The sequence below is a fragment of the Lepidochelys kempii genome, chromosome 7, assembly GCF_965140265.1.
Source record: "Lepidochelys kempii isolate rLepKem1 chromosome 7, rLepKem1.hap2, whole genome shotgun sequence".
NCBI lineage: Eukaryota > Metazoa > Chordata > Testudines > Cheloniidae > Lepidochelys > Lepidochelys kempii.
The window spans coordinates 3,489,474-3,507,987 of NC_133262.1; the positions used below are offsets into that span (position 1 = coordinate 3,489,474).

The 18,514-nt window shown below is 42.6% G+C and overlaps 1 protein-coding gene across 22 annotated transcripts in view; it reads right to left on the reverse strand.

Moving 5' to 3' along the window:
- FHIT (fragile histidine triad diadenosine triphosphatase) overlaps window positions 1-18,514 on the reverse strand; it is a 1,095,777-nt gene that overhangs the window by 632,736 nt on the left and 444,527 nt on the right. For all 22 annotated transcript variants that reach the window (XM_073350942.1, XM_073350957.1, XM_073350964.1 and 19 more), the window contains one exon: window positions 6,037-6,161. In XM_073350942.1, coding sequence (XP_073207043.1) covers window positions 6,037-6,139 — 103 coding nt within the window. In that variant the 5' untranslated portion in view covers window positions 6,140-6,161. The remainder of the gene's footprint in view (window positions 1-6,036; window positions 6,162-18,514) is intronic.

An 18,514-nucleotide genomic window follows, 5' to 3' on the forward strand; every position in this document is an offset into this window, starting at 1 on the left:
CCAGAGTGATTCCCCTTGACAGCACACTGTAGGGGCATCTGCTTCAACTAACTTTGTTGTTGTTGATTAAAATGAACAAGTCATAATAGCTATCTCTTGAGCCATGAATGACTTGGCCATTAACTCTACCTGGCGATGAAATCTCCAGAAAACTCCATAGGCTTTGGGTTTGTATTGCTCCATTTCCAACAACCAGGAATACTTCTGTGCTCTCAGTGGAGAGCAACAGAATAGTCTAGCCACAAAACACTTCAATACTGTATGTGCAGAACAGCCAAATTGTGACATATCTTTCAATGTAAAAAACTTTTCTTTACAATGAAAGTTGTTTATAAAGGAATTTTCAGCCATCTAGTCTCTTTTTTATTTATATAAATATTGTATGCATGTGTGTATATTTATTTATTAGGGGTCAGTGTGTCCTCGATGAATCATTGTTCCAGGTTGGAAAGCTCGATCTTTCTAATAACCAATTCTCTGAACTGTTGAAAAATGCTTTGTGTAATATAGTATTGCCATAGAACTGATGTTTGTCTCTGTCATTACAAATTGCATTCAATCAATTTACAAATGTCGCTGTGTTCCTCTTATGCTAGCACTCTTTATGGCATCCCAAACAGAAATCCAAAAATCAATACCTTGTCTGCTGAAAACAATAGGACATAACAAATGAATAATTTTATTTACAATAAAATCCTAGCCCCCAAATGGATTCTACCAACGTTCAAATTCATTTTTCATGCTGAACACAAGATGAAAGCAAGAACATAGTATAAGGCAAAGAAAAAGGCACAGTGATAAAAAACAGTTTAAAATTATTAAGGACATGAGCAGAAGATATGCAACGCTGTTTTACCATCAGTATAACACTTCAGTGAAAATGGCAGTATCTACTCAAAATATTTTTATCAGCACAAGTGTGCAACAGGAAGCACCTTCCTATGCTAATGAGTTGATGGATTTAATTAAAGGAGAAATTATGCTGTGCTCCAATAAGCCATGGCATCAGTATGATTCAGAAGCTTCAGGGTTTCAGTTTTCACATAAATTCAGAACTCAGAGGACAGATTGCAACCCTGCAATACAGGCCTGAGCTGGGCAGCAGACCACAGTGGCTATAAGGTAAAGAAGGCTATGAGCACTATAGAAAAGCCCTGCTCAGAGGCTCACTTTAGCTGTTCTTTGCGTCCTTCTTTCAGTGCTCTAGTTCAGTCTTTCAATCATTTCAAAAGAATAAGGAAAATCATACAAAGTACATGTAAAAAAAATTAAAACAAATCTTGGTGAGCACAGTTTGCAAAATCCAGTTCATGCCAGCAGCATTCAAAGTGCCAGGCTCTACTCTTATGGGGGTCCAGCTCACTTTGACCCACTTACTGTCTGTGGTTTATTCCCTTCATTTTAAGAACATTCCAATGCTCTTCTTGAGGTTGGAAGTCCACTCAAAGTGCTGTTTTCAGAGTAGCAGCCGTGTTAGTCTGTATCCGCAAAAAGAAAAGGAGGACTTGTGGCACCTTAAAGACTAACAAATTTATCTGAGCATGAGCTTTCGTGAGCTACAGCTCACTTCATCGGATGCATTCACACAAAGTGCTGTGTCTCTTTGGAGCAGCAAAACCATGGCCTCGCCTTCACTTCACCTCCCCCCCACTCCTTTCCACAGGCTAGTGATGGTGCGGGTACTACCCTGGAGCAGGGCATCCACTCTAAGAGAACATGGCTGGCCCCTGTGCAGGCTCGCAGCAGGCAGTGCTCCTGTACAATAGCCACCCCTCACCTCTTCACACCACAAGCTAAGCTTCAAAGGGCAACTGAGTGCACTGTTGGCACATAAGCACCAAGGTGTATAAACCTCCCAAGCTATTATTGCAGCCAAAAGTTACACATATTAGAAACAATTAAGTCTCCCAAAGCAAGAATCCCCAAAGGACAATTGTTGCAGCCCCTCTCTTCCCTTAGAGTCTGGTTCTCCTGTCTTTGCCATACTGATTTAGGAATACTCCCCTCTGAAACCCAGGAACTGGATTTCTAAGGGGCTCCTTGCTGCATGAGATTTCACACACAAGGGTTGCACATTTCTCTCCTTCCTCACCCAACTCTCAGAAAAGACAAAGATTCCTAGTACCAGACTGTGCCCAATATTAACATCCCAGACAATTCTCTAGTCTAACAAAAGGTCTTACTAATAAAGAATCTACAGTGTCCACGATAGATGTGGAATGTGCCTGACTACTCCGGGGGGGTGGAGGGGAAGGAGGAAGGGAGAGGGTGATGGGGTTTCTTGCACTCTCATACCCAGATGCAGGAATAGGGCATATCGAGGCTTGCAGTACTGGGTTCTCAAAGGAGCATGGCGATAGTCCTACCTACCTCTGCACTGGCCAGTGGAGCTGGCCATGTGTTTTGGGGAGAACATATAGCACCCTTTGAAACAGTACAGAGCCACTTGCACACCACCCATGTGTAACCCACGCTGATACTCTGTCTCCCTCCATTCGCTGGGAGGTTTATGAGACTGCTGCCGACTTCAAGCGAATGAACCTAGATCTTGTAGCTCAGGCAATCGAGGGTCATCATTTTGGATCCACATATCCCAGATTCGATTCCTGATGATGATGATGATGATGATCCAATCTCCCCAGGTGATCATGTTACAAATAAAGTCACAACCCTGAAGTAACTGGAGCCTAATCTTGACACATGCTGGGAAGATCAATGAGGCAGAATCCCTTCAGGAGATGGAGGGCAGACCCATGCCACCCCCAAAATATATATATATTCACGATTCTTTGTTCCTGTTAGCCCTGCTGAGGCAGCACACCTCTGGGTGCCAGTCTGGCTCACGCCTCATCAACTGAATTGTTAACTAAATCCAGTTCAGGGGGCCTTATTACTGGTGGTGTGGGAGCCAGAAAGAACAGATTGAATTTGCAGGACTGGCAATTAGGAAAAAGCAGCATTTTCAGTTGTAAACTGAGCAAATGAACTACAGAGCCACCAAGACAAAACCACTGAGCTCCATGATGCCATTTTTCCAGAAGCACATTTCAGACTAAAACTGTACTTTAAGAACGATTACAGCAGATTCAAGACTCCCACCCTACATTCCTTTCAAAGATGGAATTTCAGCCTTACAAGTTAATTAAAGCCACCACCTGGAGTGAGCTGGCTTTCATACTGATTTCCTTTGTCTCGCTAATTCATAAGCATTAATATTTTATTTTCTACTGAAAAAACAAAAAAGAAAAGGAATGTCTAAGTGTGCCAAAGACAAGGCAGATAAAATTATTGCAATAAAGCACAGGAAATACACTTGTTACTGCCAGGTCTTTAAACAAATGCAGCATTATACAGGCATTTTACAGGCATACAACTGCCAATTGCTCTATTTTACATACTGTATTCTCTCCTTGGCATCATGATCTTTTCCATTTTTTTCTGATTATAATGAGGGAGAGAAAGGGCTGGGTTTTTGTTTTTATTATCCGAGCATTTGTTCAACGGAAAACAAAGACCCCATTATAGATTACACCACACGAGCTATTAAAACAATTTGCCAGTGCAAAACGTGCTGCAAAACTCATTATGGGACAACAAAACTAAACCTGTGCACGTAAATGTATCTACCAAACAGAGAGCAGTAACTATAGAGCTAAAGTTGATAGATCTTTAATTTTTTAAGAAGGAAAGAAGCTTGTAATAATTAAGTTTTATAGGCTCCTTAAACCTTTACTCCTAGCTCCCCACAAAACTTTAAAAACAAACATTTCCATCTGAAACACCTTTTTATATTTACCAATCAAATTTACCAGTTCAATGTACCGATAGACAAAGTCATTAATCATGGTTTAAAAACTTCCACATACAGGAGCTATAAATTTTAATTACAGTCAGACCTGGATATTCCGTACAGCATTGTATTGTCTAGGTACTTGCAAGATCCAGTCTCTAAGAGTGATTGTATCAGTAATATTTTCATTTGATTGCTTTGAAAATATGACTGAAAATAGGATTAATTAATGAATCAGATACAGGGTGCGTAGTGCGCAAGAGACCTAACAGATCGTTACAGCCCGTTTTCCGGCTCCTCCTGGACCACCTTTTACGTTTTTGGCTGCACTTCTCCCCCTCCCCCACTCCTTATATATGCATACCCTATCCATGGCCCCACAAAGTTGCGAGGCCTCCTCGTCAGCCTCCTCCTAGCCATGGCCAAGGTGACCATCTAGAACACCAGGGAGAGGATGTTGGCTGAGAGGGTTCTTTGAGACTGTGGGGTCTATTTCCAGTCCTCCCTCCATTCATGTATCCAGGCAGAGTTCCTCTGGACAGAGTCTGCTGGCTCCCTTGACACCTTTGAGGAGCAGTGGGTGCTGCCCAGGGTTCTCTGCTCAGTGTCCCCTGCAGGTTCCATATTTTTGATCCTTAGACCTTCACCCCGGCCTTGTTATTTTTCCGTTGTCCTCTGTTTTGGGGCTCTGTGTTTTCAGGCTCTGTGGATCCTCCCTATAGGTTGGGGGAGGGTCTTTCAGCCAGGGGCGGGCTTGTGCCCGCCCACCTCCCCAGAACCCAATAGAACAGATAGTTCTCACTCAGTACTTTAAAATAGCTTATACATTGGTCAGTTAGGGATGTGAAGTTTCTATAAACTCTAAGGGTATGTCCACACTAGAAATGCTATAGTGTAGATAGTTATTACAGTGATGGAAGAGGTTCTTCTGTCGCTGTCATAAATCTACCTCTCCGTCAACCCACTGCTGTCTACACCAGGGCTTAGGTCAACTCATCGGGTATGACATTTTTCACAGCCCTGAGAGATGTAGTTAAACTGACCTAACTTTGTAGTTTAGACCAGCCCTTACTCCATAATATTTTTGGCATAAAATCTTAAACATCTCTATTCTGTAACAAATACCTGGCACTCAAAAAAGGCATATAAGGAAGGTTATTTGAAAGGGAGTTGTGCACAGGGGATTTTGTATCTTATGCTTAGTAAGAAGTAATGCCACACCCAGGAAGGACCAAAAAAGCTTTTAATGAAAATCAGCTATTGTAAACATGCCATTAACCCCCCAAAACAGGTTTGGAATACGTTTGACAATTCCAAAAGATTGATTTGTGTGTCTATTCTCCACCCATTATTTACACTTAGATGGGATTTTAAAAAATGCAAAGCACTGCCCTAACTCTGCCCCCATAGGGCTTTAACTATTGAATTCCATGGGAGCAGACCAGACCCATGTTGAACACTTTTGAAAGTCCGACCCTGGACTTCCACTGAAATTAGTGGGAGTTTCACACAAACACAGGGCCAGGCACAGATGGCCCCGACTGCCTCCTATGGGGGCCCCAGAGTAGAGACACTTAGCAGGAGCCCGCTCAAAGGAACTTCCAGAGTCTGTGATACAACACCACACTTCCTACTATGTGTTTAATAGATAGATGGGTCTTGTTTTCAACAATGGGTCTAATTTTTCCTCAGAAAAATGTATGTGATTAAACAGGTGGTTTGCTTAGTCCATTCCTACACAGAGTCACAGACACAAGTAAATTTTGCTTTCAAGTGACCTGTCTTTAAAATAGTCACCTGAACAACTTTTAGCACCATTTGACAAATACTGTACATTTAACTCCAAGAAAACACATTGAAAATGCTCTGAAAAGCATTTACTTACATCTAAAATTATGTGACAGCATTAACAAGGAAATAACCTGCTTTTTTCAGCATAATATGAAATTTAAATAGAAGTACCTTCTAGACTTAAAATCCTTTTAGAAGTACCTGTTTATTTATACATCTTCAGTGGCAAAAAGGTCAGCAGCAAATTCACCTCTAAGGTCACAGTTGCTAAGCAACCATTTTCAGAAGTTCTGCAACACTGATCAAGCATATTACATCCCACTGACTGGTTTCAGAATAAATATGAATAACATCTTACCTGGTCTTCAGAGTAAGCAGAGTTCTCCTTCTCCTTGGGGCACTGAGTATCTAGAGCCCATGAGTGTTCACTTCAGAAGTTTTTATGAAAAGGATACGCCCAGGGACCACTGGCTTCCTGTTTACAAGAGCGAACGACAGTTCAGTCTTCAGAAACACAACGGAAGGCTTGATGAGGTGTTGTCCAAATCGGAACGACATGGTCAATCCCAATACTCAGGACCTATAAGAGACAATGGAGATGATGGGGGCATGTGCATAATTTGCAGAATGATCATATGAATAAGATCATAACAATCTGGGAGGAGGAGTGAGTGGGTGGGAAATGAGTGAAGCCCATTTGATTCACCAAGGCTCCTTGCACTTTTAGCACATCACTCCCCCCCTTCCCCACCCCATTTGGCATCTATTTGGTTACCAAAGGACTTCAAGATTTCCATAAACATACTATTCTCTGTCTGGAAATGGCTGTTTAATGTTCCAAATGTATTGATTATTATTGTTAATTTCCATTTTTAACCAGTTGTGTATCATGATCTTGGCATGGCTACAGAAGACAGGACTGAGTGTTGACCATATTTCTCTCCATTTTTCATAGGGTTCATTTATTTGTACAGAATACGCTTCGGAAAGCATAAACAGTATCTTGCTGAACCCTGAATCACAATTCATGTTAATACATACAATGATTAATAGAACAGAGTAATTACATATTCCAGATCAGAAAAAGCAGAAATTATTCAGTAGAACAAATATAGCCAGAATGAAGTAATAAAAAAATAACCATTTACACTTAGTCCAACCTCTGATGGCAGATGGAAAGAAAATCTGAAGAAAAAATATATGAGGAATCTGCAAGATTTTGCAGGATTGGTGTTAGCATTCAGCCAGTACAACAGATGCTCACTTCCATTTACTCTAATCTGCCATCAGTGTTTCTTCTTAGGGCTTGTTTACATGGTACCTTAGTCTGCACCAGCTAGGTTGTAAATTCTACTGTGTACAAGCGTGGCATGCATGAACTGGATCACGTGGACTAAAAGATCCCTAGTGCACAAAGCATAGTACTGTTTGAAATGGGAATACATTAAAGCACACTAGAGAACTTTTAGTGCGCACTAGCAGAGCCCACACAGGTCAGTTAGTGTGTGACATGCTGGTGCACGTTACAACTTGCACCCCAGGTGATGCAGACTATGACATCATGTAGACAAGCCCTTAAATAACTCAAGCACAGCCCTGGGAGGCTGCCATCTAGGACTCCAAGTTTGTGTGGGATTTCTAGGTATTTTATCAAATCAGAGTTAATAGAGAAGCTGCAGAACAAAACATGAAGTAATAAAGGGCATGGGCAAGAAATACATTATGTGAGGCCCTACCTTGTGACACAATATTTAAAACAAATCCCAAGCACTATAATATGACATCAGAACAATAACCATAGCAATTTCATGTAGGAAATATTAACACAACAGGTGATTATATTTTCAGGTAATACACTAGAGAGTATCCTGGTAGATCTCTGTAACAATTGGGTTAGTCCTTTTCTCAAATCTATAGCCCATGGAACATAGAAGGCTGGAGAGGGGGTACAGGATCCTCAAACTTCAAGCTTTAACATCTGGTGCCCCTTTCCAGTAGCTGTGTGTCAAATTCAGTGTCCTAGAAGATATCTTTTCTTGCAGTCATATTAAAACCAAAACTTGGCCAGATATATCATTAAGGCTCTGTTTAGTTACTAGAAGCTTCACTTAACAGATGGGAATGCCTTTTTTGTTGTGGCTGGGCTCACGTCTGGGAACATAAGTATTGTTATGGCCTTCACCCAGTAAGATACGCCTCTTCTTTCCTGGCTGCCAGCAGCAATTGTTATTTGTATTTTTATTGTGAGTGTTTATCACCCTTATTAACACACACTTTTAGGTACTACGATCACAGATAGAGTGTGCTTTATTTATTGGAGGAAACATTTCTCACAAAGAGGCAGAACCTGCCGAAGAGAGGTATGGAATAAGCAAAACTGCTACCTAGTGATGGAACTGCTACCTAAGTTTTCTACTAGCTAAAGACTCAAATGCACCACACATTCCCTTGCACCTGGCACCAGTAAATATAGAAATCAGTGTACGACCAGCAGTGCTTTCTCCACTTCCAGGTTACTGGCAGCTGGAAGCAGTGTCCAGAAGACACAGGCTCCTCTTTTAAATAGCGCCAGATCCTTCTGTCGACTTCAATTAAGCTAGGCCAATTTACACCAGCTGAGGATCTGGTCCATATTGTGTAACTCGACAAATGTCAGACGGGTGAATAGACACTACTATTTTCTGTTGCAGAATCATGGATTTCTCATTGATTGTCTTAGACAGACCAACATAACAATAAGACAGACTGAATTCATGAGAGCTATGACCTTCTTCAGTGTAGGGTCGTATTTAGATTTGTTTTCCCTAACCCATCTGTAAATGTGGGCCTACCATTTGACAAGCATGACCATTTGTGTTCACAAACAACAATTCAGAGAAATTTGGCAGTCGAACATCGAACAAAACAATTTGTGCACACAGATTCTCTTTTCCTGGCCCAAAACAGTAGGTGAAAATATCTACTACAAGGTACTAAACACCCTCTTCCCCCCGCCGCCCTTTGAGAAGTGTAGCTGTGGGTGCTCAGCCCTTCTAAAAAATTGAAACCCTTAATTTTAACACTTTCTATTGTTTAAAAATGTTGGTTTAAAAAAAAAAAAAAGCGTTAAGCAAAATGTTCCAGGTCTAGTACCAAATTTCATCCTTCTTAATTCAAAGTGCATCCAATTTTATCCCCTAAACATAAAGTTTATAATGGCAACACTCATTCACCCTTCCTCATACAGGCTCTGGTGTGGAATCTACTGTGTGGGGGAAGAAAGCCCAGGTGAACTGCAAGCCTCTAGAAAGCCAGAGAAATGGGCTGTTTTTAGAAATACGTCTTGCACCACAGAGATTGGATTAAATAGATTTAAACATAGGCCTATGTTGCCAGAAAGGAGGAAAACCATCCATAGCCTTGAGAAGCAAATACCAATTTGTCAAACTATTGCTATTTGTAAACAGGAAAGACGCAAAGTTTCCTTGCGTGCACGTTACAAAGCAGATGACAACTAACAGCCCAAGTGGAGTGGACTACTGCCTCTTTGGACTCCGGCAGGTCCTCTCCCTCCATTCCTGCCTCTTCAAGATTGAAGGATACTATGGCCATTCTCCTCTCCTGTCATTCTGAGCACATCCCTCCAGCCTTTGAATCCCCAACCTGCATTCACTTCCTCTTGCCATCTGCATCAAGTTCAAACGTTTCTGATCCTCATGCTCAAGGCTCTGAACAATTCCATCCCTTGTACGAAGCTCTGTGTTCATTTCTTGCTACTTCCAGGCTAGGGTGTACCCTCCCCTTTCTCTGGTCTTATCCCTGCCAGGCTGTCCCTGCACACGTCGCGGAGAGGAGGGGAGGGTGATTCCCAGAGGTCCTAGGCATACTCATGCTAAATAACTCATGCTAACTAGCCATTGTGTTGCAGCAGGAGCGGCAGCCCAGGCTAGCCACCCTGAGGACAGAGCTGCCAAGACCTGCGAGTATGCACTCGGCATGGCTAGCCCATGCTACTGTGTCTACACTACTCCTCTTAGCCTGCTAGCTTGACGACAACGAGCTTGCGTTTGCCTGCGTGAGCTGGCTCCAAGGGCAGGAGTAAGCCATCTTCTACACGGCCTTGCACCAGCAGCCAAGGACAAAAATGCCTCCCCAATCCTATCCCTACAAAAGCACTTTTCTTTTTATCTATCAGTTATATTTCAGAAGCACAGAGTTGCCTCAATCAGCTTGGAGCCCCACTGTGCCAGAGGCTGCATAGTAAATACCAGCTCCCAGCCCCGATGAGCTTACAAGCTCAAAAATGTGAAATATAAGGCGAGTGAGCAAACAAGCGAGGGAAAAGGAGGGACAGAGGAAATAGGATGTTTTTGTGTCGGTCATAGCAATCATTTTAAAAGCCCTGTGGCACAGAAGGTGAAAGGTTGTGTTCGGCAATACCCACTTCTCATACGAGCAGCACGGAATCAAAACAGCAATAACTAAACCAGAATGTCAAAAACCTGAACAATCTGCAAGAACCACTTATTGCTTTTGATTTAAAAAACAAGCTGAAGCCTCTAAAATAGAATTAAATTAAGCAGAGAGCCTGAGTTTCAGACAATGCACTAAGAGAACAGGAGGCTAAGTTTGCTGCCATAGTCCAAGATAATAAAGCATAAGGTGGATGACCTTGGAAATAAAGCCCAGGTCCCATGCTCAAATAACAGAAACTCCAGGGAAGCTAGAAACTGATGACCCGGTGCTTTTTTATTCTAACTATCTCGCTGAATTACTAGGGGCCTTAGTGTTTGTGGACTTTGCCTGTCTAATGGTGGCTTTGAGACTCACTGTGAAAAATAATCAAATCCCACTCCAGAGTGTACGGTAACAGTATGCTGTGAAATTCTTCAAGTTGCAAAAAGAAACCAATATTAAGAACAGCAAGCGCCAAGGTTGACCTTGTTTTTAAGGGCTTCATGATTCACACAGTTTACATCAATTCTGTGCACTGGCATCTCCAAAGATGGAGAAGTTCTACACAAATTAAAGCATCACTGCCGGAGCTGGACATGGCACAGGCAAGGTTAAACACTGAAAGGAGAGGAAAGCTATAAACAGTGTCTAGCCAGTGAAAACTTTTACAACAAAGCTGCTGGCACAATGCTTTCTAAAGGTCTAAACACAGCGAATCAGGTGGACTTCGGTAGGACACTCTTTGGTGCTTGTGAAGTCCATCTTGATTAAATTCTGGACTAGATTGTCCCTTTTGAGCCTTGAGCCTGCAAGGTGCTGATTGCAATAGGAACTGAGGGTGCTCAGCACCTTGTTGGATGGAAACCTTTGGTGCCCAGTAGTATGGAGCAGCTGGGCTGCAGACGGCATCCTGAGAAGAAATTCTGCCGTTACTCAGCTAGAATTTCTTCCAGAGGCTCCCGCGCAGTACGCACTAGCCCAGCAGCTAAGCGGGGTGCGGGGTGCTGCCCCTCCCCCGCTTCTGGGCATGGGCAGCTCCCCTTGCTGCCTGAGAGTGGGCCCTAGCCACAGCCCACTCTGTCTTAGTGCAGGCAGCACATGTCCACTGGGTCAGCAGGAGTAAGCAGCACCCGAGATCCCAGCACAACTGCACTGGCATGGTGGGGGGGGGTGCAGGAAGGGAGCTCCTTATACCGCTTGCCACAGTCTGCACCCAGTCAGATGCTGGCCATAATCGGGACCTCTGTGTGTTCATATTAAACATGAACTGTGTGTTGTGAGGGCTCAGTTTCTATGGAGTCATCATACTGAATGCATGTCCTTTCTCAGTCCTTTAGGGCAACTTTATAAGAGAACTGTCAACTCTACTGAGGAGACCCCCTGTTTAACAAACTCAATACCGTGACTGAAATAAATGGACACAGTGTCCCCAACAAAAGAGGTTGGATCCTCAGTTTCTTTCCAGCATCGGGCACAAATTTACAAGGCTTCTTTTCTTTGCTTATATAAACTATGGTAGTAGAAAGCAATTTGTACAATGATTTGTGCAGCCTGTGCCATGCTCTCCCCTTCTATTCCCCCACACCCCTGGAAACATTTGTTCTGTGGTGTGGGTTTTAAAGAACTAGCTATTGGATTAATTAAAGATGGATGTGCCATGCACACCCTCACATACTTAAGATATTCCCTGATGTCCTGATCCTTGAGACACCACCACTTCGTGTTATTTGTCACAGCATTTGCCAATTCCGGAAGGCTAACTACTAGCTGATTAGTATAAAGCAACAGTCCTGCAGCTGCCTAGTTGTGAGCTCTGATAAAGCTCATCTCAGGTGTACATAGAACATTGGGCCCACAGGTGAGACATCACAGTTAGCTTCACAGCCTGAAGTCATCTGGCTTCACGCTGCAGTTATATTACATTCAGTTTCAGAAGATTATTATAAATTCATTTCTGTCTTGACTCCTTCTGACGCAACAACTTTAACATGGATTTTTACCAAATGTATAGATTTTATTCCTTTTGCTGTTTAGTAGTGGGTCTGTCTTGCTCCTGTCTCTTGTGCCAGTGACAGGGAGAACAAGGGAGGATTAGAACTTTTTTTAAACAAAGAATGCTCAGTAGTCACCAGCATGCTTCATTTAAGCGGTCCTTTTTTTTTTTTTAATTCTCTTGGGAGAAAAGGTCGTGCTTTTTCAGTATGTTTTTGCTGGGCTTATCACTAGGTTAGTGCAATGCGTAGTCTTCTGTGCTCATAATCTATTGTAAAGCTAAAAAAGGAAATGTGGAATGGGCGGAATTTAAAAGGTCACGGCTGCTCAATGACATAATGCTGCACGGCTCGAAAAATCCAGAGGGCACTGAAGCAGGTAACTGCTGCCAAAATGGTAGGTTTTCACTCATCTGAATTCTACCCGCTAAGTGCTTGAAGGAGTTGTAAACTAGAAGAAATCTATCCAGTACATGGGTATGCATGCAGATAGAGGATAGGCAGGTCTAGTGTGAACCAGGCTTCCCCACTCACTGGAACCTGCTCACTCAGTCTGTCTGCTCCTCTTGGAGATTTTCAAATTGTCATGTAATGAGGTCACTGCCAGTTACAAAAGTAACAAACTTAATTAGGTGCAAGACGTTTCTTCTTTATAAATAGTCTCCTCTAGCACTAAGGAGGAAAATAGCATGATAAAGTTAGATTGTAGCAAAAAAGCCATTCTTAATAAGAAAAGATTGAGGCCCAATTTAACAGGGTTACTCTTCCCACTGTTCTAATGAGAAGTATATTTACTCTCCTTCAGACTGCACTTGACAAACACACCAATTACAATGCCTATTTCATCTTCCTAATTACGTCTCCTTCAGTTTGTGTTTCTGTATTTGAAGGTGCGGGAGGTGGAGGGCATAGAGTATTGTGGGGTTAATAAGGGCAAGCTCAGCCAGTGCACCAATTTTACAGCAACAAGAGGTCTCAAACCCACAGGTTTTTTTTCTTCTTCTTTTTTTTTTTTTTTAAAAAAAACACTGAAAAACCTTTTGTTAGGATTTTGCATTACAGCCCACCCATGGCAGATGTACCAACTGTTCTACAAAAAATGCTGCCAGAGGCATCAATGATCAACTGTAAAATACAAAAAGAAAAGGAGGACTTGTGGCACCTTAGAGACTAACCAATTTATTTGAGCATGAGCTTTCGTGAGCTACAGCTCACTTCATCGGATGCATACTGTGGAAAATACAGTGAGGAGATTTATATACAAATGTGCTTATGCTCAGATAGATTGGTTAGTCTCTAAGGTGCCACAAATACTCCTTTTCTTTTTGCGAATACAGATTAACACAGCTGCTACTCTGAAACCTTTAAAAATACAAGTTGTGATTGGTAATTTTTCCAAAAAGCAAATTTTGATTTGCCACGATCATTTCCTTACAGGATTTCATTTTCCTCCTCACATCATTTTTATTTGAGAAGTTCTCTGAAATTAGACCTTGTTCCCTTTTTCCTTTTTTTAAACTTTCTGTTTTGTTAGAAATACAGTCCTTAGTGCGGTTTGTACAAGACGCATGCTTTGAGGCCAAATGCTTTTTCAGAAAAAATAAAACAATTTAAGATGTCCAATAAGCTAGCTAAGTATAAATGGGATGAACTGGATATTTGTGAATTATTTTTGTACCTATTATAGAACAGTAAAGGAAGTTCAACCAATCACAATGTGAGACTGACTGATCATTAAAATAGTACAAGTTTGAAAGAGTAGGGTGTCCTGTACTAACAGTGAGACCATATCTTGGGAGAATTCCTGGCCACATTGACTTGAAAGGAGCCAGGATTTACCCCTTACATTTCTATAGAAAATTTTGTTCTACGAGATCTTGTTATAATGCAGACAGTCCTGGCCTGCTCTCTAGTTGTCAGGCACTAGAGTGACCAGATGTCCCGATTTTATAGGGACAGTCCTGATTTTGGGGTCTCTCTCTTATATAGGCTCCTATTATCCTCTCATCCCCGCCCTGATTTTTCACATTTGCTGTGTGGTCACCCTATCAGGCATGGCATTGCAAGTGAGTCCTGCTTTGGTTTTCCTCTCACCCAGGATAGACAAGCCCAAGTCGGACTTTAAGTACTATGGAGTGCTCACTGCCCCTCTTTGGAGGGGCTCATTTATTAACAGAAAAGCATAAGCATAGCATAAGCAGACCAGTCTCCCAGCTAAAATGCTGGGGTTAAGAGTAAATCCTAGATTACCTGTTCCCATCTGAGTCTACTCTCAACTTGGGTCTCTTCACCCAGAGCCAGGTCTCTTGCCGCTACCTGGGTAGACTCCTTCTTCAGAGCCACGGTCCATGGAGATCTGTCAACTGCAGCTTTTCCCTGGGATGGCACATACTCCCCAGCAGGCTGGGCTTCCTCCCACTGTTTGCAAAATCCCTTTCTGGAGACCAGGCCTTCCTGGATACCAGCCTCTGCAGCTCTCTCTTCAGGAACCTCCTATCCCTAGGAGCATCTCCTTGGCTCCCTGCTCTGGTGGGCTCTCCAGAGGATTCCCCATCCCCAGGAGCACACCCTCCAGGGTCCCTGGTACAGTGAACTCTCCTGATCAGCTCTCAGCAGCACCTCTTCTCAGGAGCTTCCTGTGTCCTCGGACATGCATTCCCTAACTAAGCTCAGGTTACCGTTCTATTAGGTCCAGGTGCTCCTTTACCCATTCAACTTTAAGTAGCCACCTGGGGCAGTCCATTACCCCTAAGTGAGCCTTCAGAAGCAAGTTGTGGACAGACAGGGCCATGACTGATCCCAAAATACTTGTCCAGGTTGGAAGAGCAACAGCGATGTGGATCCCCGCTTCCACTGACGCCAAGAGCAAAATCCATCCATCCAGGGCTTTGTCTGTGTGTGTGTGTTTTTTTTTTTTAAATGGAAGCAAAGCCAGGTTTCCAGAGCCATTGCCTGACATTAAGGGGAGGAGAGGCATTGAACAAGAAGCACCAGAGCATCTTTAATGTCTATGCAGATCTGATAGAAACTTGTGTTAAAGGACCCTCACACTGTAAGTTGACTAGAAGTCAACCTCATAAGGATGAACAGCCTGAGAGTCACCATGGCTGAGATCTGAATGTGATTTCTTAACCACTGACATCCCATGCCTCTGGCTCTTGGCAATGGGGAAGCAGGTCAAAGGTTTTTAAAAATGATAATCTAACAAAGCAAAAAGCAGAGGTGTCTCATTTTTGTAAGGTTACTTCTTCTTACCTAAAGTGTTGTCAGAGGGCTGTCCCTTGAGATCTTAACATGTTCAGCTTCACTTCATGGTCCTAAATAGTCTCAAGTCCTCATGTGGCACTCCTCTGACATCACTATAGGTAAGTACAAGTAAGCTTATAAAGATACAACATAAGATGTTGTAAAACAGACCACTAAGCACATATGTGCAAAATAATTAAGACTGATCCTATAATTGCTCAGGGCTAACATGGTTATATACTGCAGAAACAATTCTCCTTTCATGAGAGAACTCTTAAACTGGTCACAATTTGTCATTTTAGAGTAGTAAATATCCACCTGCTTGCTACTTAGGGAATTCAGGAAACCCTTACCAATTTTAATTATAAATATGTACAAAGCATTTTAAGTAGAAAAATAAAGATAAACAATGAACATTTTTCTCAGTGCCTTCACTTAAAAAAAACAAAACAAACTACCCCCAAATACCCCCTTCCCTGTAGCTTTACAATGGCAAATATAAACTTGTTTCCTAAGACATTCAAAAATGTAGACAATTGGTGTGAGACACACTGTATTTTCCACTGAATGCATCCGATGAAGTGAGCTGTAGCTCACGAAAGCTTATGCTCAAATAAATTGGTTAGTCTCTAAGGTGCCACAAGTCCTCCTTTTCTTTTTGTATTTAAGGAAAGAAAATAAGTGCTCAACAAAAAATTAAGGCTAAACTCAGATTCTTTCATGACTTTTCTACATTGCACAGTTTTGCCTTTTATCCTGCAAAACTGTTCCCTTCAAATATATTTTTGGCACTCCCCCCCAAAAGGGTTTGATTATGTGGAACATGACATTTCTACTCAAAACAACTCTGCATTCTCCACCATTTCAGAGTAATAATGCATAATGAATGAAAGCAACTCTGTGAGCAGTCTCCTGCTTTCTCTGCCACTCCATGATGTTTTCGCATCTGTTTCTCTCTTTTTTCTTTGGATCTATTATAAGAATGAAGTCTATATAATTCACCATACAGCTGTTTAACCTGAACACACCACAATGTTTGGCATTGCTCTTATCAGCAGGAACTATTCTGTTATTTCTGATTAAAGCATCTGTAAACACACTAGGGAGAAAAAAGTGTTCTATACTTAGCAATACCCTCTAGCTCTGCTCACACAATGGGGCAAGGTCTAATTGCTTCCCTTCATTTCCTCCTACCTCAGAACAAGGTCCCTGTAGCACTGGCCATGAGGCACCTCTGCAGGTGTCCAGGTTGGAAGAATCCCACCCCTCTTTTCTCCTTCACATGACTCCCTAAATTCCCCATAGTCCAAAGGAAAGTTAAAACATTCCCCACCTGGGTCCAAATTAGTAAGTCCTCAGGGACACACTAGCCCTCCAGGGCCCAACCCCAGTTCAGTGTCTCTCCCCACTTACTGGGGGACGAGGGAGAGGAGATTCCAGTCCTCTTTCCTCCCCAAAAGCTGGGTCACAGTTCAATGGCTGTGTAGAAGCCAGTCTTGCTCCTTACAGCTGCTTCTTCAAGCTTTCTACGGATTCTCAGGTGCCTGTTTCCTGACTATCTCCCCAGTTTACTGCCAGGTTTCCTACCTCTGGCAGTCTCAGCTATACCTCTATTGGCAGCTCCCTACTGCCTTTTGTATTGGGAATCACCTGATTCCTCTCAGGTGGGACTCATCTTGTAATCAGGGCTGGCTTAGCCCCAGGCTCTCCAGCGCAAGGGCAAGTCTGTTACAGTCCCCAGCTAAAGACTCTCCCATCCAACAAACCAAAGGATAGAATTCAACTGCAGTTTTTGTTCCCCATCTGAAAAGCAGCAGCCAGATTACACAGTAGCATACGGCTCTGATTTTCAGAGGGGGCCTTAGGAAGTTCAATTCCCAAATCCATTTGAAAATCCTGGTCTACATGCTCCAAGGGCTCGCCTACATGGGGATATCTAGGAAAATTAATCCAAATTAACTAAAGGTGTGAAATTGAAGTAGATAAATTAAACCACATGAAACCCATGTGAACAACCTCATTCAGAATTAAAGGGTAGTTCTACAAAGCAGACACCTACAGCTGACCTGTGCCAGCTGACTCAGGTTTGCGGGGCTGTTTCATTGCTGTGTAGACTTCCAGGCTAGGGCTGCAGCCTGACCTCTGGGACCTTCCCACCTTGCAGGGTACTAAACCCTGGGTTCCAGCCCAGATGTCTACACAGCACTGAAACAGCCCCACAGTCCGAGCTTGAGCCAGCTGGCACAAACCAGCTGCAAGTATCTAATTGCTATGTAGACATACCCGAAGTGGCTTTAATTCAGTTTAACTTAATTCAGTTCTACAGTGAATTAAACTAACCCAAATTAAGGCCACTTAAGTTCTGAACAAACAGCATCCACACAGGGATTTAATGCAGTTTAACTAATCCTCTTCAAACCCACATCTTTAGTTAATTTGGATTCATTTTCCTGGATGTCCTCAAGTAGACAAGCCCTTAGGGTGGTGTTTAATGCACTACATGGGTATACAAGAGAGGAGAAGAGTATATGGGAAAGCTTCAATTTTCACCACCTTCTATAGCAACTGGGCAGGAATCCCATCAGAAGTGGACCAGCTTCTCTGCCAGCCAGCCCGTCATGGCCTTCATGGTATGGAGCCTAGGGGGGATGGCCATGTTTCCAGTGAAGCTAGCATGTATGCTGCAGTCTGTAGCACATACCAATCAGGGATGCTTTTCAAAGGAATAGCATTGTGTCCCCATTCTGGATAGATAGGATGTGTGTTATAGCCTACACATGACCAGCTCTGCTTCACTTCCCAACTCCTATCTATAAGGGTGGGGCTTCACCCAAGGCTAGTTTCAAACCCTTGCACAGATTTTATTTTATTTTTTTTTAAAGTGAATACTACTTGCCTTTTAGTGGTGACCTCTGCACCTCCATTGTATAGGTCTGCACGGAGAGTGTGTGAAAAATCTCAACGTTTGACTAGCTAAGCAAGCCAAATTGTACTTAGAACGGACCAGTTTCTTTAGTTTTTATGATCCCGTTAATGAATGTGAAGTTATACACTACCAAGAAGAACAGATGATTGAAGGCTGAGGAGACTAGAGAACTGGACAGCCCAACAAACTCACGAATGAAAAACAGTTTTTGGGGGGAAAAAATGACATGAACATGTTAAAAATGCTCTAGGAACTTCAACTTGCGCGACACGTACTTATTTAGAAAATAACTCATTTAATTCTTGACCATGATAAAACCACAAGCTGAGGAGTTAA